Source organism: Stigmatopora argus, chromosome 1, assembly GCF_051989625.1.
Source record: "Stigmatopora argus isolate UIUO_Sarg chromosome 1, RoL_Sarg_1.0, whole genome shotgun sequence".
Classification (NCBI taxonomy): Eukaryota; Metazoa; Chordata; class Actinopteri; order Syngnathiformes; family Syngnathidae; genus Stigmatopora; species Stigmatopora argus.
The window spans coordinates 27,936,816-27,959,632 of NC_135387.1; the positions used below are offsets into that span (position 1 = coordinate 27,936,816).

At 39.2% G+C, this 22,817-nt stretch overlaps 1 protein-coding gene across 2 annotated transcripts; it reads right to left on the minus strand.

The window, feature by feature from the left end:
- Nucleotides 1–109: 109 nt before the first annotated feature.
- hck (HCK proto-oncogene, Src family tyrosine kinase) lies at nucleotides 110–21,518 on the minus strand. Of its 2 annotated transcripts, none has more exons than XM_077614288.1 (13): nucleotides 21,152–21,518; nucleotides 19,863–19,991; nucleotides 9,096–9,129; nucleotides 6,788–6,881; nucleotides 6,597–6,692; nucleotides 5,735–5,838; nucleotides 5,426–5,575; nucleotides 4,508–4,660; nucleotides 4,253–4,435; nucleotides 3,503–3,579; nucleotides 2,993–3,146; nucleotides 2,753–2,884; nucleotides 110–822 (listed from the first exon to the last, which is right to left on the minus strand). In XM_077614288.1, exons 2-13 carry the CDS (start codon nucleotides 19,980–19,982, stop codon nucleotides 620–622), a joined length of 1,500 nt encoding a protein of 499 aa, XP_077470414.1. In that variant the 5' UTR covers nucleotides 19,983–19,991; nucleotides 21,152–21,518; the 3' UTR covers nucleotides 110–619. The 2 variants fall into 2 exon arrangements, with proteins under 2 accessions (XP_077470414.1, XP_077470424.1); XM_077614298.1 differs by having other exon boundaries at nucleotides 19,863–19,994.
- Between the last annotated feature and the right edge of the window lie 1,299 nt (nucleotides 21,519–22,817).

Sequence of the window (22,817 nt, forward strand, 5' to 3'; positions counted from 1 at the left end):
ACTGAAAATGTATTACTAAAATGCACAATTGTATGGTTAAAAACACAAGCACTTTATAATTTCTTTGCTTTCCAGTGGATAATTTCTGCACCAAAAAATATACAAATGGTTGAAATGCTATGAAATCTTTATTCTTGACCACATTTTTACAGTTGAACAATAAATAACCCTCACATCTCATTGTTGATGGTGCTGATAAAAGATTCATAGAACGGCTCTTTTACACCTGTATAAACCGGAAACATTTTAAAATGCAATATTTTGTCATTGCAGGCACCAATTTGCATTGTTCTGTTCTGGGTGGAATTTTTAAAATATTTTAGTTTTGTTGCACCTTGTGAAGTTTGGGTAAGGATAAGTGCTCGTAAATAAAAAATAAAATAAAAGGGCCATATACTTTAATACTGGCCTTAAATCATCATTGCCTTAAATAATCTTAGGGGGGAAAATCACAGATATAAAGTGTTTTTTCCCATGTTTGTGTGTATATAAAGAAATCGTGTCAACAGCCTGCTGGGACATCAATTCATTGAGGGCCATACATGGAACGACAGAAGACACAGGAAATACTATAAAGTTTTTGTACAAATACTACATGTGGAAATAGCAGAGAAATGAGTCAAGGTTGCTGCTGGTATTGACTCTCTGTGGCTGTATAGAAATCCTCCAAGACACTCTGAAGATAATCAAAGGTTGGACGATCATCTGGTTTGTTCTTCCAACATTCCAGCATGATGTCATAGAGTTCCTTGGGACAACTATTCTGACGCTGCATTCGGTAGCCCTTCTCCAGGGAACGAATCACTTCTGGGTTGGTCATGCCTGCAAATGAAATCGTTTCTGTTAATCGGTGCCATTTGGTAAATAACAACCCATCGTGTCAACATATATGTTGTAGAGATGGGGAATATTGTTAGTGTCTTATCTGCTTTTTGTCAAGACAAACAAACGTCATAATATCATACCTGTCAACGTATACGTTTTTCCCGTATTTTATAAGTTTTTTTGATCATTTTAAATTGTGTATGCTGTATACCAACTTTTGCACTGGATTTTTTTTAAGTACCGTATTTTCACGACTATATGGCGCATCGTAATTTTAGCCGCAGTGTCAGTAACGAGTGCTATTTCTGTATTTGAAACACACAAAGGACGCACCGTTTTTTTAGACGCAGTGTCAGTAACGAGTGCTATTTCTGTATTTGAAACACACAAAGGACGCACCGTTTTTTTAGACGCATATATATTATATATGAATATCGAACCACAATAGCGCTGGCTACCGGTGCGCAGTGACTGCTGGGATATATAGTTCTTGCACGCTACACCCACACGCTAAAAACACGTTTTTAAAAAGGCAATGGAAGCAAAACTGAGTTCGGTTGTAGTTTATTTAGCCATTTTACAATTTACTCATGTCATCATCACCCACAAATCCATCAAAGTCCTCATTTTCTGTGTCCGAATTGAACAATTGTCCAAGTTAGTCATCGAAAACGCGGAGTTTTATACGTTTGTCCAGGCGGCCACAATCCATTCGCAAATAGTAGCTAGCTAGTAGCTAGCGTAACTATTCCGGGGCTGTGTTCCGTGCTTCGCAAGGCTGTGTTGATGCCGATCGCGAGGCCACAATCCATTTGCAAATAGTAGCTAGCTAGTAGATAGCGTAACTAGCCCGGCGCTGCCTGCCACCCTTCGTCAAGCTGTGCTGATGTCGATGTATACAGGCCACAATCCATTGGGTGTATTGACAAAAGAACTACATATCCCAGCAGTCACTGCGCAGTACTTTTTCTACGGGGAAAATAGTAGAGTCGGGGGCTGCTTGCCGTAGTTGTGAGAGATGGTGTACCCTATCGACTGATTTATTTTCTTTTATCGTGATAACAATTTTAGTATTGGTCCATATATAAAGCGCACTGGATTATAAGGCGCCCTGTCTATTTTGGAGAAAATTTAAGACTTTTATGTGCGCTTTATAGTCGTGAAAATACGGTACGTTTGTTGTAAAGCTGATCTCGTTTTACCCATTTCCGGCTCTAATCCGGATTGTCTCGGTCACTGGTATCAGAAGAAAACGTCATCTTCGATTGCTAATATTGTCATGCCCACACGCATTCCCCTTTTAAAGGTCTGCCTTTTCACTATATAAATATAGCGCGTCAGCAAGCAATGTACCCAGACAGTCAAGCTGTCAACGTCATACAGCTATATCTACAGAATCTTGGATTTAGTGCATACTGATTGGAAACGCCGTCCTCCTTGGAATTTTTTTAAAACCTAAATATGTGCTGCGTTGCATTTGTAATTTTTTTTATCATCAAATCAAAAGCCTTTATTGTCATTATACACAGCTGCGTATAACTAAATTGGTGGTGCTACTCCACAAAGTGCGTTTTCCCAGTGAAAACATAAATAAGTAATATACAAATACAATTCTATACAATTTCTATACAATTCTAAAATATTGCACAATCTAAGATATTTCTTTCTTACTAAATCCTGGCGACTGTAGAAAATGTTTGCTTCGCAGATCTTCGTAAATAACAGTAAGACTGAGTAAACAAAGCACCAAACTGGAGAGCAAAGAGCCGCCATCTTGGAGCGTTATCGCTTAATGAGGGGAATTGTGATCATTAATGAGGGGAGCAATTGGCCGAGGTTGACAGGTATGACAACCTCTTGCGCTTTTTTCGCAACATTACCATTTCGTTCCTACTGTGAAAAGTTTATGAAATAATGGAGGTCGTACCTGGGTACGGTGTGCGTCCGTAGCTGATGATCTCGGTAAGTAAAATTCCAAAGGACCAGACGTCTGATTTAATTGTGAAACTGCCGAAGTTGATGGCTTCAGGGGAGGTCCACTTAATGGGGAATCGTGCTCCTAAACAATCATGATTGTATTATTGAGGTTTGTAATCCAGGCATTTCAAAATTCCTCATTTAGAAAATGTTGTTAAGACAACATGAAATCAAAACAAATATGTCCAACCTTCCCTTGCTGTGTATTCATTGTCTTCAATGATGCGGGCAAGGCCAAAATCGGCAATTTTGCAGACTAAAGACTTATTGACGAGGATGTTGGCGGCCCTCAAGTCTCGGTGGATGTAATTTCTCTGCTCAATGTAGGCCATGCCCTCTGCAATCTACAAATACAAAAGTCACTGTTAATGAGTTAAAAAATGGAGGTGTGAAGAAAATATCAGAATGGAAAATGGTTCATTCCAGTCCAAGCAGTAGTGGAATGTTCAAATATATTCAATCACTCGTCTATTAGGATCCGGCAGCCGTTTCTGACCACCATAAAAAAAATTCAACTTTCCACCACGCACGGTTTGGACAAACGTAGCGTGAGAATCTTAACATATCCATCTATAAATCATGTTTTATAAGGATTATAGAAGAAGACTGTTCTTTATGGTTTATCAAATTTACAGGAATTATATTTATTCATACTTTATTACAAGTTTAGAAGCTTTAAATGTGACGCAGGGATTCTTACCTGAGCAGAGAAGTCGATGAGCTTTGGAAGTGGGATGTGACTCCCTTCATCACTCTTGAGGAAGTCTAATAAACTACCTGCATGAAGAAACAGAAAAATATTTCAAGGGGAAATTCATCTAAACTATGCTCTACATACATCCTGTAACCAAAAACTTTCAGCAGTAGAAATGAAAATTTTATTGGCATTTTTTTTCTTCTCCAGATAAATTGTTAAAATGTTAACTCAAATAGAAATAACTAATAGTCTACTCTCACATTTTTATTACCCTGTGTTGTTGGGTGTGTAGGATATCTCAATGAAGATTAAAAGTTAAAAAAAAAGTCAAATACCGTATTTTCACGACTATAAGGCGCACTTAAAAGTCTTAAATTTTCTCCAAAATAGACAGGGCGCCTTATAATCCAGTGTGCTTTATATATGGAAAATAAATTAAAATGTGTCATTCATTGAAGGTGCGCCTTATAATGCGGTGCGCCTTATAGTTGTGAAAATACGGTATATTTTTTCTTCTTGTTGACAGTGTTTTTTTTAACTAACAAACAGTCCATTCCCACAAATTCCATACTTGTCACATTTTCTCGGGTTTTGGTGGAGGTGTGTGTGTGTGTGTGTGTATGCGTGTGTGTTTCCCTTGGCTGGGTTTTTCGCCTCTTGTGTCCCTCCAGGCTTCCCTTTCCTATTTGTTCAGTGTACTTTGAGGTTACACCGCATACGTTCTGCTTGATTATTCCGAATTTGGATGCATACCTTTTTCCATTAATTCGGTGATAATATAAATGGGCTCCTCCTTGGAAACCACGGCATTGAGTCGAACCAGTTTGTCGTGTTGTAAGGTCTTCATTAGATTGGCTTCCGCCATGAAGGCTTCAACCGACATGCTTCCAGGTTTCATGGTCTTCACTGCTACCTTGGTGTGTTTGTTGTATGTAGCTGAAATAGGAAAAAAAGATTGAAAAGAAATCATTCAATTCCCATCGGCTAAGGTGCTCGGCTGCGTCGTACCCATCCAGACTTCTCCAAATTGGCCAGCCCCGAGCTTCTTCTCCAGTTTCAGTGACGACCTCGGGATTTCCCAGGCATCTTTCTCCCAGGGCTTCTCCGGTTTAGGACTCAGGCAAGGGTTGGTCAGAGTTTGGCAAAGGCCGTCTCCCTGCTCTAAAAAGTCATAGCTAAAGTTAAGCAAAACTCCGAGAGCCTTTTCATAGGCCTATACAGTAATACCTTGACATATGAGTGTCCCAAAATACGAGAAATTTGAGATACGAGGAAAATTCCGAGCAAATTTTTGGCCTGAGATATGAGACAAATTTGAGATACGAGCATACGAGACGGTTCCCAATGCGAGAGGCTGTTTATGACAACAGCATCGCTGTGTCTTTCTCACCGCATCTCCTCGCATAAAGATATCTCAAAGCATCATTAGCATTTTTTACATGTATTTTTTGCGTTAATCAGTGCAGAATTAAGTGAAAAAACAATGGGTCCAAAGCAATGAACGATAGTCAGAAGAAAAAGTGTATGATGACAATCAATATTAAGCATGAAATAATACAAAAACATTAGAGTGCTGTACACACGACTGAACTGGTTCGCCAACGTAAGATTAAAACTTATTTTTAAGAGGGTGAATAGTAATCTAAGTTCATTTAAGTTAAATGTTTTTCAGAGCGTGGGAACGAATTAGTTTGTATTTAGTTTTTATATGGGAAAAGTTGATTTGAGATACGAGAAAATTGACATACGAGCTCAGTCCCGGAACGCATTAAGCTCGTATCTCGAGGTATTACTGTAAAACAAATATGTTCTTGTCCGGAAAGACGGCCATGAAGACGTTAAACAGTAGATGGCAGCAACGCTCCCATCGTCAATGTGCTCTGGGAGTCGTTTCTAAAAACTGAAACTTGAGGGCCTCATACTTACTCTTGTAATGCTTGACCATTTCCTGCAGGGTGTTGAAGGTGATCCGAGGAGAAATGTAGAATCCTCCATTGTCCAGCATACGGATCTTGTAATGTTTAACAGTGTCCCCAGACGGGCCGTCGCTGTCTCTGACGGATAGAGAGAAGCTTCCTGTTGTCAAAGAGAGAGAAATGATAAACAATGAATCAGTGGATAGTGTGATAAGTCATTTTAGATTTAGGCAAAAAAAAGCAAAAGCAAATGTTTGGCTTTGGTGGGGGGTCTGGGATCTCTTAAGTCTGGAATATACAGTGAAATGATGTGACTCACCCTTGTTGGTCTCACTGTCTCGGATCATAAACGATCCAACTTTGTTCCCTGGGGCCAGCAGCTGCCTTTCGGCATCTCTTCTGCTCACTCCCTTGAAGAACCACCTCAACAACAGGAAACACACAAGATCAAAAACCACAACGCACTCTGTGGTCCAAAACAAGGTCTTCAAAATCGGTGACATGCTTCCAATACACGTCACTGCTGTTAATTACCGTATTTTCTCGCATATGCGCTGTATTTGTAACTAAAAAAATGATGACTGAGTCAAGGGTACGGCTTATATGCGCACAAATTAGACATGCACGAAACTGCAAGGTGACAAAAACGAGGCTGATCGAAGGTCTTGCGGTCGATCATTAAAATATCAGCCTTGATACCCGCGTAATGTGTATCTCATGCTATTATTGCACCCAGAGACTTGGTGAAAACTCGACCGCTACGGACACACTTCGTCCTTGTACTGCTCACGTGACTTCCTTTATGAATATTTCTACGTGCAGGCAACACCCTTTCAGAATGTGCAATCCAGCAGACGATCCTTTCGATTCATACAGTATCTTAGAAATACAACGTGCAATGATTTTTCTTAAGATTTTCCCTTTAAAGTAACACATTTGTACTCCCTATTAAAACCATGAATATGGAGGTGAAAATTGTGAATCAGGGGGCGTCTTGTATGAGAGAAATCGTAAAAGTCAACGGTTTTAAGGCAATTTTAAGGGTACGGCTTGTACGCAGAGGCGGTCAATATGTGAGAAAATACGGTAAATACATTCATGAAAAATAATCTTAACACAAAATCACAAATACACTTTTTTTATAACCTTGTTTGACTCATACCATGTATGAGGCTACTTACTCCTCTGCCTCAAGGGTGTCCTTAGCGACATAATTGCTCGGGATAAAGCCTTCTTGACCCGAACTTATCGACATTGCTCGCCACCACTCCCCTGATCTATAAAGAGTGACAGAGATTTTTATTGCGATACTCATTTTTATTACCTAATCCGACAAGAAAGCAGCGTTATATAATTGGTACGCGTCACTTACTCCTCCAGAATTTTAAGTTTCTCTCCCTTCTTGAAGCCAAGGTCCCCATCGTGAATTGCGTCATAGTCGTACAACGCGATAGCAATGTTGTCTCCTGTATGAACACCAGGGAAGAGTTTCAATGTGAAAATTGATGTGCTTATTAGGGATGTGACAATATGTCAAAATGGTCATATTACGCGATATATCGCCACGAGTCGATACATACAGACTTTTTGGACGGCAATGCGCTCGTAACATAACATAAACAAATTGAAATGAACTTGGATTACGATGCAGACACACTGAAGAATAAGTTTAATCGAACCTTACACTAAGCTTAATTGTAATTTTGTTTTCAATTTTGATACCTTTTTTTGCTCTATTTGCCCCGCCTCCACCTTGACTTTCAGATGCAAACTATCGAGGGTTGTTTGCTTTTGTCTTCCCTTCAAAATATTCCCAAAATGATGCACACAAATGTCATCACAATAGGATAACGCACGACCACTTGCCAACGAGAAGTAGTATATACTCCTCTCGTATTAGCGATCGCTCCGCCATTCGCACTGACTAACGGGGGGAAAAACACAGAAAAATGCAAGGCTCCGCCCAGTGTTCGTAGAGACATTACACAAGGGAGTTGCGACGGGAAAGACAGTGGCCATGATGTTCTTATGAACAGCCTCTCGCGTCCGCTATCTGCTCGTATATCAAAATTTGTCTCGTATCTCAAGATAAATATTTGCCGGAAATTTTACTCTTATCTCAAATTGCTCGGTGCACTTGTATGTTGAGGTATTACTGTATCGTTTTAAAAATGTGTCTCTATTTAAAAGAAAAGGAACCACTTGGTTGCGGGCAACATTTGAAAAAATGAGAACCAGAATCTTTGACTGAATTTAGTGCTCACTTCCTGTTTGGTCTAAAGAGTTACATTTCATTAGAAATCTACTCGTTTGCTGAGTGGTTTGATTTGTGAACCCGATGGCAATCAACTCACGTAGATGAAAATCTTAAAAAAGGTCAAAACACACCTTTTGGCCTCTGTTTTGGATTAAATAAAATGGAGGGAACAACAACCAAATCTGAATTAGCTTGTTAAGAGAACTCAAAAGGGAAGTTACATAACGTAAGTAAACAATAAAAATAGACATATCCCTTTCACCACTATGAATATGTTCATTAATATGTGCTGTCCCTCATTAAATAAATCAAACTCAATCAATCAACTGAATTTCTTATTATGGATCCATCATGACAATAAACCCGAACATTTTAATCCGAAAAGTTAACTCATTTGTTCTACCTTAAGTTGTCAGAATATTCGAGTACATTCATTGTCAATAGTCCCTTTTATTTCAGGCCTATTGGACGAATATACATGTTATTTACCACTTGAATTAATAAACGACTTATAGAAATGTTTCTTTTCCATCATTTTATCAGCAAATGTAAACACTGGGATTGATGAGTCACATTTGGATCCAATCGTATCCACGGTAACCGTCCTTTTATTTTTATTTAATTAGGTATGTTCAACATTAGTGCTTCCACTGCATTTATTTTGGGAACTTGTCACTGTCTGTCATGGCTAATTTGTTTTAGAGTTATTTTAGAGCTGAGGTCTGTTAGGCAAAGATATAAGATGTAATCAAGTAGCTCAAAATTCACTCTTCCTTTGTTTGTTCAACGTTTTTTCATATGTGCTAGCCTATGATGCTATGCTACGTACATTGTCATTCCTGTCAACTTCTAAGTTTTTGCCATAAATTACATTTTTTTTTTTTTCAAATTGTGTACGCTGTATAACAACTTATATTCAGGATTTCTTTTACGTACGTTTTTTTGTAAAATCAATATCGTTTTACCTATTTCGGCTCTAATCCGGATCGTCTCGGTCACTGGTAGCGGACGAAAACGTTATGGTCAACTGCTAATATTGCCATGTTTTAAGAATGATATGCTCAGTCAATCAATTCCGCCTTTTCACTATATAAATATAGCGTGTCAGCAAGCAATGTACCCAGACAGTTAAGATGTCAGCGTCATACAGCGACATCTAGAGAATCTTGAATTTAGTGCATACAAAAGGCGCACCAACGGATTGGGCGCCCCGTCCACTTTGGAGAAAATTATAGACTTTTAAGTCCGCATTTGTACGGTTTATTATCGCTTAATAAGGGGAATTGCAATAATTAATAAGGGGACCAATGCTGTTATCCATGTTAGCCTTTGCTATGGTGATGAGAAACATTGCAGGAAATGCAAGCATAACAAAGAATAACAATAAAACAATTCAAGTTTGTAAAAAGAGATTGCGACTAACCATCTATTATGTTTCCAATGGATGGCGTCTTGTTCTGTGGACAGAAAATCAGAGAGACAAATATAAGGGTACACCTAGGACCTAATCAAGACTACTTATTTATGTTGACCACTTATGTATGTACTACTATTTCGTGATTATTTATCATTACTATTTAGTTATTATGTATTTATCATGACTATATATTGATTTGCTGTGTCTTTGCTTGTTTGTTGTTGCGTCCATAGACGAATAGTGCGAATTGGTGCTGAAGGTCTACAAAAACCATGGAACTCATACTGGACTTCAAGCGGAACAAGCCCGCTTTACTCTGCTGACCTCATTTGGACAACTTATTTATTCATTTCTTATTTATTGACTATTTATTTGTCTGTGTTGTTATTTGTGGACTATGGGGTGAAAGCTTTAAATCTCGTTATACTTGTATAATGACAATAAAAGCATTCAATTCAATTTCAGCATTAGTTGAAGTCAATTTTTTTTGCTGGACTCGTATAAAGTGTCATTGCATAGTCTGTCATTTGGCTCACTATCAGAGTTCGCTAAGGAAGTACAGCACCAAAGAAGAACAAACCATCTAGCGCACCTGTGTCAAAGTGGGGGCCCGGGGGCTAAATCTGGCCCACCGTATCATTTTGTGTGGCCCGGGAAAACTAAATCATGAGTGCCGACTTTCTGTTTTAGGATCAAATTAAAATGAAGAGTATAAATGTATATTAAATTTCCTGATTTACCCCTTTTAAATCAATAATTGTAATTTTTAAAACCATTTTTTCTGTGTTTTTAGTTCAAAATTCATTTTGTAAAATCTAAAAATATATTTAAAAAAAAGCTAAAATAAACATTGTTTTAGATCTATAAAAAACTGAATATTCAGGGCTTTTAATCCAGTTATTTTAATCCATTCATTAAAAAAAAATCTAAATATTATATCTAAAATAATCCGGCCCACGTGAAATCAAGTTGACGTTAAAGCGGCCCACGAACCAACCCGAGTCTGACACCCCTGATCTAGCGAGTCAGCGACACCATGGGAAAGTGTTTTACAGGGATGGAAAGAAGTCAAACATAAGTCAGCCGAAAGTAAAAAAGGAGGAAATATGAGGGTGGGAATGTAGCGATTGGCTTCACTGTTATTGCGGTGAGAGAGGAAGAAAAACCGGTATTTTTACAGTTCCAAACAATGTAGCAGACAACATGAAACCCCAATAATGAGTACGTCATTTAAAGTACTAAACAAACCGGCGCTATCATATAAAGTGACATACTAAAGGAAAAGATGCACTTTAAGTGTTATTTTTTTGTGTTTAGCGTGTTGGCCTCACAGTTCTGGGTTCGACCCCAGGTCGGTCCTCACTATATGGAGTTTGCACGTTCTCCCCGGGCTTGCGTGTGTTTTCTCCGGGGTTCTCCGGTTTCCTCCCACATCCCAAAACATGCATGCTAGGCTAGTTGAACTTTTTAAATTTCCCATAGGTATGTTTGGTTGTCTTTTGTCTCCTTGAGCCCTGTGATTGGCTGATCACCAATTCAGGATGTCCCCTGCCAGGTCCCATAGTTAGCTGGTATAGGCTCCAGCACCCCTTGCGGCCCTTGTGAGGTTAAGCCACAGGTGTCAAAGTGTCGGCCCGGGGGCCAAATGTGGCCCGCTGCATCATTTTGTGCGGCCCGAGAAAGTAAATCATGAGTGCCGACTTTCTGTTTTAGGATTAAATTCAAATGATGATAAATGTAAATTACATTTCCTGATTTTCCTTTTTAAAATCAAATACTGCAATTTTTTTCATCCATTTTTTTTCTTTTGGGTTTTTAGTTCAAAAAGCATTTTGTAAATTCTAAAAATAAATATATAAATATTTTCCGTTTTCCACAATATTATTGAACATAATTAAAAATGTATTTTGTTTCCTTTTGAAATGAAAAAGATGATTAAAAGAAATTTCCCCTTAATAAGAAAAAAAAGCTCAAATAAACATTGTTTTAGATCTATAAAAACGGACTATTTAGGGCTTTTGATACAGTTCTTTTAATCCAATTTTTTTTTTAATCTAAATATTAGATCTAAAATGGTCCAGCCCACATGAAATGGCGTTGACGTTAATGTGGCCCACAAACCAACCCGAGTTTGACACCCTTGGGTTAAGCGGTTCAGAAAATGAATAAATTATGAATGTTCATGTTAGAATTATTATGGAATATTCTATATGTGTTGTAAGCATTTTTCAATAAGTAGTAAAGCTATAAATCAAGTCATGAACCATGGACACTTTTCCTCCACATCGTCTCCTCAAGGCCCCACAGCTCGAGGACACATTGTTTTCACACACGCTTTTCGGCAGAACACAACGGGACTGTTTTGACGGGACTCCAGCAGAAGATGGCGATAATCGCATTATTGTTTGAAAATACGGCTTTGCTTTGTTTACCTTGAAAGCATTCCTCACACTTGTTTTTCTAACCAGCGAGGGTGTTATTGTACTGATTACATAACCATGTTTTTCGAGTGTCGCGATTAAATACAATGATTCAGTTACTGCAATTCAGAATGCACTGGGGACTAAGACGACGTCACAGCGCATTTTCCTTGCAAGTTGTAGGCAGAGTTTGTTGAAAGATGTTTTTCCTTTTTTAATTAAATATTACTAATAATGATTTAAAAGGTTTGAATCGTTATTCCAACATTTGGTCCTTCGAGTAGCCGGGGTCAACAAACCGATAGGGAATCCAGACGCTGCGGTTTAATATCTGGAGTGACCGTGCACGGCGAGAATCCCTTTTCCAGGCTGGACTATTTCTCAGCAGCGCCTGTTTTCTAATCGGTTGACGACTATCCTCTTGGTAAGCATCTTTCGACATTTCTGCCGAGTCCGCATGTGATGGCTGCATATTGTTGACGGGTTCCGAGTGCGTGAAGGGCATCACACGCGAAGGCCTTATTTTGAGAAGTAAGGCTCGCATCCTGGGGATAGCGATTTTAAAAAACCCTGTGGATACTAGTCACTAGCAGGTAGACACGGTGTGGTCTATAAACGTCTGCCGTGTACAAAAAAAAAAAGGTACTACGGTGGCACACAAATCCACTCCAAAAAAATGGGTGGTGCAAACAGTAAAACGGCTATTGACGATCCTAAGATGCGTCTGCCGTGTACAGATTGGATTGTTGAAAATCAAAGCGCTACAAGGGTTAAACACCTAAACTTATGGATAAATAAATATGGATTTGCTGGCCAGCTTAATATGCATAAGATATTGATACTACAGGATGAAATACGTGCTAAACATGGGGGAAACCTTAACAAAATGGAGCAGGAGGGATATAATGATACCTATTATTGGTTTATGATACATGGGTTAAATCAGTTGATAGCGGTGGGACTGGAGACACAGAGGCTGTGTTATTCCACAGAAAAGAGGAGACTTGCCCGGTGGGGAAGAAATATGTTGTTGTTAAAAAGGAGGGCCCCCTCCGACAAATATGACCAGGTCGGGAGGGCCCGTGGGGGACATGGGGAGAAAACACTATCTCCCCAGGCCGGGGCGCCGCCAATGAGTGATGTGTTTATTGAACAATATCCCATGATCGAAGTTGCTAATACTAATGTGGGCAAGGAGCAGGCTCCTAATAAATTTGGATGTTCGAATCCATAAGCTGATGGTGGCCCGTTGTGTCATGACGGTGGTAATTTGAATTTGAGAGTGCATGAACTGATTGATCGGGTTACGGGGAAGTTTAAAACAAAAGTTAATTATACCGTGATCAGCAGAGCTAAGCAGAGGGATGGTGAGCCTTTTGCAGAATGTCAAATCAGGATGACGGCTTGTTTTAAGGCCAACAGCGGCCTCGCTGAAGACCACGCGGTGGGCAGCATTTATCAGGAGCAGCTAAAAAATGTGTTGCATGCTCATTCAAATTATACTTATATATATTACATATATCGCGTGATTGCCTGGACAAAAAGGTCTCTGAAAACAAGGCAGGCCTGCTCAAAATGATTTGAATGAGGATTTTGAACATGAGGATGTTGAGCTAATTTTAAACCAGAGATCACATTCTTTGGGAATGAATTCAATTGGATTTTTTTGTGTGATGCTGAAAGTTGTAAAATGGCAATTAAAATGGTTATTTCAAAGAATGAAATGGCTTATTGTGTCTTATCCTGGTGTCGTCCCCGTCTGCTAGCGGGAATATTTTGGTTAACAGAAATACAAAACAGCAAATTAAATGTTTAGCGGGGTTGCCAAAACTGCGTTTTGGTCAGACTCTAAACTTGCCGAATAATGCTTTGATTGCGGGGGGAGCGCTCTGTTTTGATGCGGCTGAATATTACAATAATTGGCCTTGGGGGTGCTGAAGCAAACTTGAGGGCAGAAATGGGTTTTGCTATGATATAGTTGTGCTTGCAGCATATTGTAATTTAGTCTTCTCTAAAAAATAATTGCTCACAGGAGGCACAAGAGGGGAAGCTTTGGACAAAGAAAAGAGAGCACTTTGGAATTTGTAAACAAAAGATAAGGCTGCTGCTTCTGCAGCGAGCGTGAAGGTCACAGTCAGCGGGTAAGGGCGCGCTTCCGTTTAAACATTTCAGAATAAGAACAAAACATGGTCTGCAAGGGATGCAGAGTTCCGCGATTATCTTCGCATTTATTTTTGGGATTTAATCAGAAATGTCTTTCGAGGTGATAGAAAATCTGTTTGGCAAAGATTGATTTGGTAAAAGCTTTGGAATTAGGAATAATACTATTATTATTGGTTTCTTTTTACTTTAATATAGGAGATTGGCTGGTTAAAGAAAAATGAATGGATTTTTTTACAATATTATGGCATATTGGTTACAATTTGTGGGTCCTTTATTAAGCATTGAAAATTGTAATTAGGAAATGCCTAGTAAAAGGTGGATTTCACTAATTTAATTATTGTAGATTTTTCTTGTGGTAACAGGGAGCTATAAGAAATGGCTCTTATCTTAAGTAAACATAATATGGGGTGCAATTTATGTCTTAGGTATTAAGGGTTATTTGGTTGTTTAAGAAATCAGACATGAAATTAACAATGCGGAAATGAGAAATTTCATGGCATTCGTCCAAATTGTTAGGTAAATTGAACCTGGCTGGGGTAGATAAGATAATTGGTTAAGGATAGGCATAGTTTCCCTAGAAGAAACATGGAGCGTCTTTAGGTGCACAAAAGACTTTCCTTGTTTGACCTGAAGGGGGCGTATGCTTTGGTAGGTCATATTGATGACTATTGGGACGTTATTACTGTCTATTGCTTTAGGGGCATACAAATTAAGAATTTAGCCAAAACTTACTGCATTGCAATTATGGGGTTAATACAACTGAATGTTACGGTGATAACGATGGGCAATAACAAGCTTAGATAAAGGGGAATATCTACAAACAAACAAAAAAATCTAAATTCAGGTAGGGCCTTCCATGGTGTGAAACAAGTGATGAAATAATGTCTATGTTTTAAAAATAACATCTCCAAATTATAAAATATCAACCTTGGGGAAATGCTTTAAGTAGATGGGTTGATTAGAATGGGCAAAATTCGATAACATTGAAAGGGGGTGAGATAAAGTTTTTACAAACGGTTAAAATACAAAAAGGGGGTGTGTGTGTGTTTCAATGTGTCACAACTTTTCCGTTATTACATTATTGGCGAATAGTTGGTTAATCACAGCCACTCGCAGGGCAGTCCACATGCTAACTGACTGGGATAAGGGGCGGTGGCAATTGAACAAATTTCTATTTTTAGATATGTGGCATGTGAAACTAATACATTAATTATCTAGTTTCTTCAGGCAGCGATCTTGCGGTTCGAGGATCTACTAATGCGGAGTGGATCCAGACCTTCCGGAGTGTGGAGTATTCCTGGTGTCCTCAAGAATTCGTAGGTTTTCTCTGGGTACTCCAGTTTTACTCCAACAAACCAAAATTGTGGATGATTGGGGGAGCACTCAAGGCAAATTCCTTGATTATGAGTGCGAGCGTGGATGAGTGTCTGTCTTTTGTGTTTTAATTGGCTAGCCACCAAGATATATCAATATTCTAATATCAAGGTGGAATATTTCTGAAATCGCTGATAAGCCTTTCAAGGACGGCGGTGGCAGAGTAGGACAGAAACAAAAAGAAAAGAATTTCGCAAAATGAAATTTTTTGATTTCTGCAATGGGAAATTTTGGGAACCTGGGGGACTAAACAAAAACAAAAGACTTATCTGGGAGGGCTGCCATTTTGAGTCATGGTAAATTTCATGCCTCAAAAAAGGGGGAGGTTATATATTCAATCTATATGCAGATATATGGCAAAAACACGGGCGATTCCCCCTTATGTCAAGCTACAAAAGCTACGTATCCATTTCAAGGGATACACATGGAATATGTGTGGTACATAATCCTAAAACAGATTGGGGAAACCTTGTTGCAGAAACTGGTCTAGATTGGCATGCTTGGATGACACACGTGTGCAAAAAACCATCAGGCCTTCGATAAAATTAACCCATACGGTGGGGCATTACAAATCATAATTCAGACTGACAAATTAACTTGTGAATCTTTGTCTGACGTTTTTCCTAAGTCCATGGGTAAGAAGGTCGTCGGAGATGGAAACACCACCCGGATCCGCCATAGTAAAATTAAAATCTGAGATGACCAGAGAATTCATTTCTGCAACGGGGAGTTCCCAAACGGGAGGCGGTAAGAAATAATTGGTTATTGTTGATGGAAAATGCAGCTATTATAAATCAAACCTGTATCAAACCTGTATCAAACCTGTATAACATGTATGGGGGGCCGACCTCTCTTAAGAGTAGTACCCGCGCAAATTACCCCTGATTGTGTAAAGGAGATAATGCAAAATTTTTAGTGTTATATAAAGGTCTCATACTACAAGTTCTGTTTAGAAGTGTTACACAAAAGAGGAAATAATTTATAATTAGAATTATACCAATATTTATTACAATAATTTATACCAATTATTGTGGCATAAAGGCTCATTGAACTGTACTCATATATTGATCTTGGATTGAATCGAATTTTGCCAGACTGTAATATCTGTACATACTGTATCGTTTTTCAAAGAATTGATATTGACAAAAGATGTAAGCCCAAAATGTATGAAATGGAATAATGTCTACCCAGTTACAACGGCAGCAAAGGACAAGCCTAACTTTTCAACACATGTCGCGTTTAATCATTTTACCTGCTTAGTCCTCACAGGGCACGGACCGGCACTGGGAGCGATAAATGTGACGTGGTGTGCCCACGTCCTAAAACAGACTACACCCCTGATTCCACGTTCTGACCTATGGTGGTGGTGGGGTCAAAACAAATTATACGACTCCTGCCAAAATGACAGCAGGACTTTGTGCCTTGGTCTCACTGCTATTACCAGTGTCTGTTTTTCCATCTACAGTAGAGGAGATACAATTGGCTGCACAGAAATCCGGTATGATGGCGGGCCCCTCGCGACGGCGTCGCATGGAGAGAGGGTGATACATTGATGCGATTGGCATCCACGAGGATGAGTATAAGTTGGCTAATCAGATCGCAGCAGGTTGGGAGTATATTTTTCTTTTAATTACTCCAAACAAAAATGTTGATTGGATAAATTACCTGCATTACAATGTCCAAAAACTTGGAAATTATACTGAACAGGGATTTGTGGCGATAAAGGAACAACTAGCAGCCACCAGCCTAATGACGTTCCAGAATCGCATAGCAGTGGATATGCTGCTCGCGGAGAAAGGGGGCGTGTGTGCAATGTTCGGAGATGAGTGTTGCACTTACATACCGAACAACACGTCACCCGAGGGGTCCCTCACCGACGCCATTGATGGCCTGCAGACCCTCAACCGCAATATGAAGAAGCATTCTGGAGTCAGTGAATCCGTCTGGCAGCGCTGGTGGCGGGATATGTTTGGAGAATATCGGAATTTGGCTCAATCCGTTGCAGTTTCCGTAGCCCTTTTTGCTACGATTTTGACATTGTGTGGGTGTTGTATTATTCCCTGCTTAAGATCTTTGATAAGCCGACTTATAACCACTGCGATTGCCCCTACAAATTCCAAATTGCATGAATTATATCCCCTACTGAGACGTGCTGACACTAACAGTGAATTCCAGGAGCATGGTAATTACGAGGATGGATTGGACGAAAATGATCTTATTTTCTGTTTTTCAGACCTGCCGAACGAGTAGAGCCTAAGCGGGTAAAATTAAAACAGCCAACGGTGATATCCCTGTTATTTTGAAATTGTCATAAAATGAATAACAAACATATAGTAAAAGGAGGGAATGTTAGAATTATTATGGAATATTCTATATGTGTTGTAAGCATTTTTCAATAAGTAGTAAAGCTATAAATCAAGTCATGAACCATGGACACTTTTCCTCCACATCGTCTCCTCAAGGCCCCACAGCTCGAGGACACATTGTTTTCACACACGCTTTTCGGCAGAACACAACGGGACTGTTTTGACGGGACTCCAGCAGAAGATGGCGATAATCGCATTATTGTTTGAAAATACGGCTTTGCTTTGTTTACCTTGAAAGCATTCCTCACACTTGTTTTTCTAACCAGCGAGGGTGTTATTGTACTGATTACATAACCATGTTTTTCGAGTGTCGCGATTAAATACAATGATTCAGTTACTGCAATTCAGAATGCACTGGGGACTAAGACGACGTCACAGCGCATTTTCCTTGCAAGTTGTAGGCAGAGTTTGTTGAAAGATGTTTTTCCTTTTTTAATTAAATATTACTAATAATGATTTAAAAGGTTTGAATCGTTATTCCAACAGTTCATAAATTCAAACCACCATTTCTTCCTGGCTTAAAAGAAAAAAACTGAGTAGCACTTGTTTAAGTACAACATGTAAGGCAAACATTTTGCAAGCACAAGGAATTATTTGTCACTTTGCTATGGACTTCAAATATAAGTGTCTTTCAAGCCGTTTTTTTTTTTACACTTGCCAAATATAGAATAAGCAACCAGGAAGTAAAAGTAGCTGTGTTTGCTACCAAGCTGTCTGTGTTTTCAGTTTGACTGCTGTTAGATGTTGCTTAATCGTGAGGTTTTAATCACGCATCTCCAGCCTTCTTGACACTTTGCTTCTGCTTTCGTCACTTCTTCTTTCTTCACTTTGGGTGAGCGACAGGAAGGAACGGCCTGAGGAACTACACTTGTTAGATAGCGGCCTGCCGCTGCTCGCTGCTACCCATGATGACGCACATCAAAGTCCGTCCATTTTGAAATTTCCTCACCATGATCACTTTTCAGGACCACAACAAATTTATCCGGACAAACTGTGAGTCAAATTTCATGTCTTTGCAAAAGTAGAGTCACTTTCTTCAAATAAGAGGGCACATAACCCCCTACTACTACGACTACTAGCACTACACCTACTACTACAGTTCCATCTAGTGGATGTATAACACAACCCCCTACTACTATCACAACAACTACGACTACTGCTACTACTAAGACTACAACTACTACTACAACTATGACTACTGCTACTACTAAGTCTACAACTACTACTACTACAACTATGACTACTACAACTATGACTACTGCTACTACTAAGACTACAACTACTACTACAACTATGACTACTGCTACTACTAAGTCTACAACTACTACTACTACAACTATGACTACTACAACTATGACTACTGCTACTACTAAGACTACAACTACTACTACTACAACTATGACTACTGCTACAACTATGACTACTGCTACTCCTACCACTACACCTACGACTACTGCAACTACTGCCACCACTACAACTACTACTACACCTATGACTACTGCAACTACTGCCACCACTACAACTACTACTACACCTATGACTACTGCTACTATTACCACTACAACTACTACTACATATATGACAACTGCTACTGTTGCCACTACAACTACTACTACATATATGACAACTGCTACAATTACTACTACAACTACTACGATATATATGACAACTGCTACTGTTACCACTACAACTACTACTACATATATGACAACTGCTACTACTACCACAACAACTACTACTACACCTATGACTAATGCTACTATTCCCACTACAACTACTACTACATATATGACAACTGCTACTATTACCACTACAACTACTACGACAACTCCTACTATTACCACTACAACTACTACGACAACTCCTACTATTACCACTACAACTGCTACTACTAACACTACTACTAGTACCACTACTACGACAACTCCTACTACTAATACTACTACTAGTACCACTACTACAACTCCTACTACTAACACTACTACTAGTACCACTACTCCTACAACTCCGACGACTAGTACCACTACTACTAGTACCACTACTCCTACAACTCCGACGACTAGTACCACTACTACCACTACTCCGACAACTCCTACTACTAGTACCACCACCACCACTACTATTACTACTACTACTACAACCACCACTACTACTACTACTACCACCACTACAACTATTATTACTACCACCACTACTACTAGCACTACTACAACTACCACTACCACTACCACCACCACCAATACTACTACTGCATCTCAGGTGCACCTTATATACAAAACAAATTTTAAGATAGGCCTAGTATCATTGAAGGTGCACCATATAGTATGGAAAATGCGATATGTAGTTTGAGCCACCTGCTTTGTGAGTAGAAATTAAAAAAAAAACAATCTTGCAAGTAGATCATTTTATGATTTGACAACTGATATATTTTCCGCACACAGATTGCTTACAGCTTTAGAATTTCCTGTTGTGGGATCTTTGACATAGTGGGTCGACGGCCCACTGTTGTGCACCTCGCTGTTCCCTTTCCGAAGAGGATCTCGATCCTTCTTTGATCCCACGCAGCCCATGTTGCTCTCCTGCTGAAAGAGGAGAGCAGAAAGGACCTCATTTTTACATGCCATCAAAACTAAGAGCAGTGCTCATTAAAATATTTCATGACATCATCTCACTGCGCCCTGCCGTTGTCTGGCAACCAATTCAGAGTGTCCTCTGCCGACTACCAAAAGCTGGCTGGGATAAGCTCCAGCACCCCTACGACTTTTGTGAGGATAGACTGGACAATAAATGATTTTTTTGTGTTAATATGATTTCTATATTGCTTTGGCATTGTGATACACACAATTTGTGAGAATTTAGTTCTGAAGTAGACCACAGGAAGAGATCAAAGCAACCAATATTCATTGGTTTAAAAAGTACTCCGACCAAACTTTGCTCTCGTCCTATTTATCTCTGTGTTAGATATGCATGTTTTTTTAATTTACCGTATTCACTCGCATATAAGCCGCATTTGTCAGACAAAAAAATGATGACTGAATCAAGGGTACGGCTTATACGCGCACAAATTAAACTTGAAATGCACGAAACTGCAAGGTGGCAAAGAAGAAAAACCATAACGCCATGGCGCTATGACGCGATGACGCCATGACGCAAGATGCAGCCGATACGGTCATTTATTTCAAATTACAGAAAAGATAAACAGATAAAACTTGAAAAATAGAATAACGACATATTCCAATAATTGTTCCCCATGTGTATTTTTACTCTTATTCATAATATCTAAATCTCTTGGCATACCTTAACTGTTTGGCTGCCCTTGACAGCAATGGACATTCAATCCATTTTAACTGAGAACGATTGGAAATAATCAAAAGATCACTTCCAGCCTCTCCTGATTCAGATGAATTGGACTTCTATTGCCGTTAATATGTGTTTAAAATCTCAATTTTTCCTCTTTTGATAACTACTACCACACATATTATGATCTGGGCTGGCACTGATCGAGTTAAACTAATAACTTTTGAATGAATGTCCACGGAAAGGGTAAAAACGGTCATTTAATCATTTAAATAAAACACCACGCAATTGAAATCGATAGTTCCTTCCTAAATGTATCAACCAAAACCAATAATCCAAGAATACTCGTAATTTATGACTACTTAAGCACATTTTTTTGGGTTTGCCCAGCATTTCCAATGACTCGGACAATGACGTCACGCTCGGTGGAAGAATGACTCACCGCCGTTTCAATCGATCACTCCGCCGACGACTTTACCAAGATAGTAAATAGTTGTTGCCCCGTGGCGGTAAATAGTCCTCATTTCGTTCTGGACGCGTCCATTATTTCCGCGGGTGCTTGAAGATGTGATGAGAAGCGGTGCAATTACGACTTGGACAAGGAAGTTGGGTGGGGGTGCTGTCAAGCTTGACCGAGCCGTCAAAAAGGGGAAGCGGCTATGCGAATCTTCCTTCCCACCCTAGTTTACTTTTGTCGTGTATTTAAAGCACAGACTGCACGTTTAACGTCCATTTTGGAGTTTCATTTTGGGGTTTTAATTGTTTCGTCGGCGGAAGGTCCCCCCCTTCTTTTTCGGCAAGTCTTAGGACGCCTTCCCGCTCTATCCGGCCCGCAGCTTCGTTAGAAATCATTGGCGTCGACTTCATGTGTTTCGCTTACGTGGAATTAATGTAAAGTTCCCATAATACAAGAAATTAAAAAAATAATTGTTCTTTAAAAAAATGTAACTTTCGAAAAGATTAGTCAATATCAGTGGCGGTCCGTGAATTTTATAGTCACGCCTTCAGCTATCGGAATCAATCCAACCGTCAAAAACTATTTCATGGCTATAAAACCTCTACTGCAGCTACAGCTGTGACACATAAAATCATCAATAATAACCTCATACAATTGAAATATTATTTGGGAATATAGCCATATTTTACTCACCAAAAATCCTTTTTAACTGTACACAATATCCATCCTCCTTCTTTTCTATCGCCATCTAAGCTAATGCTGAAAGTTGAGCCTGTCCTGTCATATTTCTGGCATACGTTTTTATTGGATTTAGTGCTGAAAATGTTCGTTCCCAGTTGTGACAGGCAACATCAGTCTGTGATTCAGATATTTCTTAGGCCAGCAGAGAAGGCCTTGAAGGCCCTGACGGCACACCACTGGTCAATATAGTGGACATTCCTTCATTCATTGATTTCCGAACCACCTATCCTCACAAGGGTCGCCGGGGGTGCTGGAGCCTATCCCAGCTAACTCTGGGCATCAGCCAGGGGACACCCTGAATTTTTGGATGGACAACCATTCATGCTCACACTCAAAATTTAGAGTGTTCAATCAGCTAGCCTAGAATGCCTGTTTTTGGGCTGTGGGAGGAAACCAAAGTACCCAAAGAAAACCCACGCAGGCCCTGGGATTGAACTTTCGAGCCAAGAACTGTGAGGCCGACACGCTAACCTCTCAATCCCCGGAGTATTAGTATTATGTTAAGTATTTTTTATAAGATGAATCATCATTTTAATATAATTTCATCGATTTTTTTTTACCATTTAAATCATTTTAAAAAAAATGACATTTTAAGTGGGGATTTTCGACACAAACTTCATGCATCTGACTGATTTATTTTCCTATTTAATTTAAATTTAGATTTATTCCAAACCAAATTCTGTAAATCAGGTGAACAGGTTAAACAGTCAGAAACCATTTTCTACTATTTATAACTGTGGATAATGATTAACAAAATTAAATGATTACAAATAAATTATAATTACATCTGGAAAAAAGTCAGTTTTGTCAAGTGTGTAAGGTATAGGTTGGTATTTTATGCTACTTGGATATTTTGTGTATACTTAACTACATTTGTTATTTCCAAATGTTGCCTTGACGGCTATTGTAC

What these genes read in the sequence shown, in the direction of transcription:
- hck (XM_077614288.1), bottom strand. Translation starts at nt 19,982, where the DNA reads ATGGGCTGCGTGGGATCAAAGAAGGATCGAGATCCTCTTCGGAAAGGG. An exon ending in TCATCGACTTCTCTGCTCAG is followed by an intron (nt 3,147 to 3,502) that starts GTAAGAATCCCT and finishes TTGTATTTGTAG; the next exon opens with ATTGCAGAGGGCATGGCCTA. An exon ending in CGGACGCACACCGTACCCAG is followed by an intron (nt 823 to 2,752) that starts GTACGACCTCCA and finishes TTTCATTTGCAG; the next exon opens with GCATGACCAACCCAGAAGTG.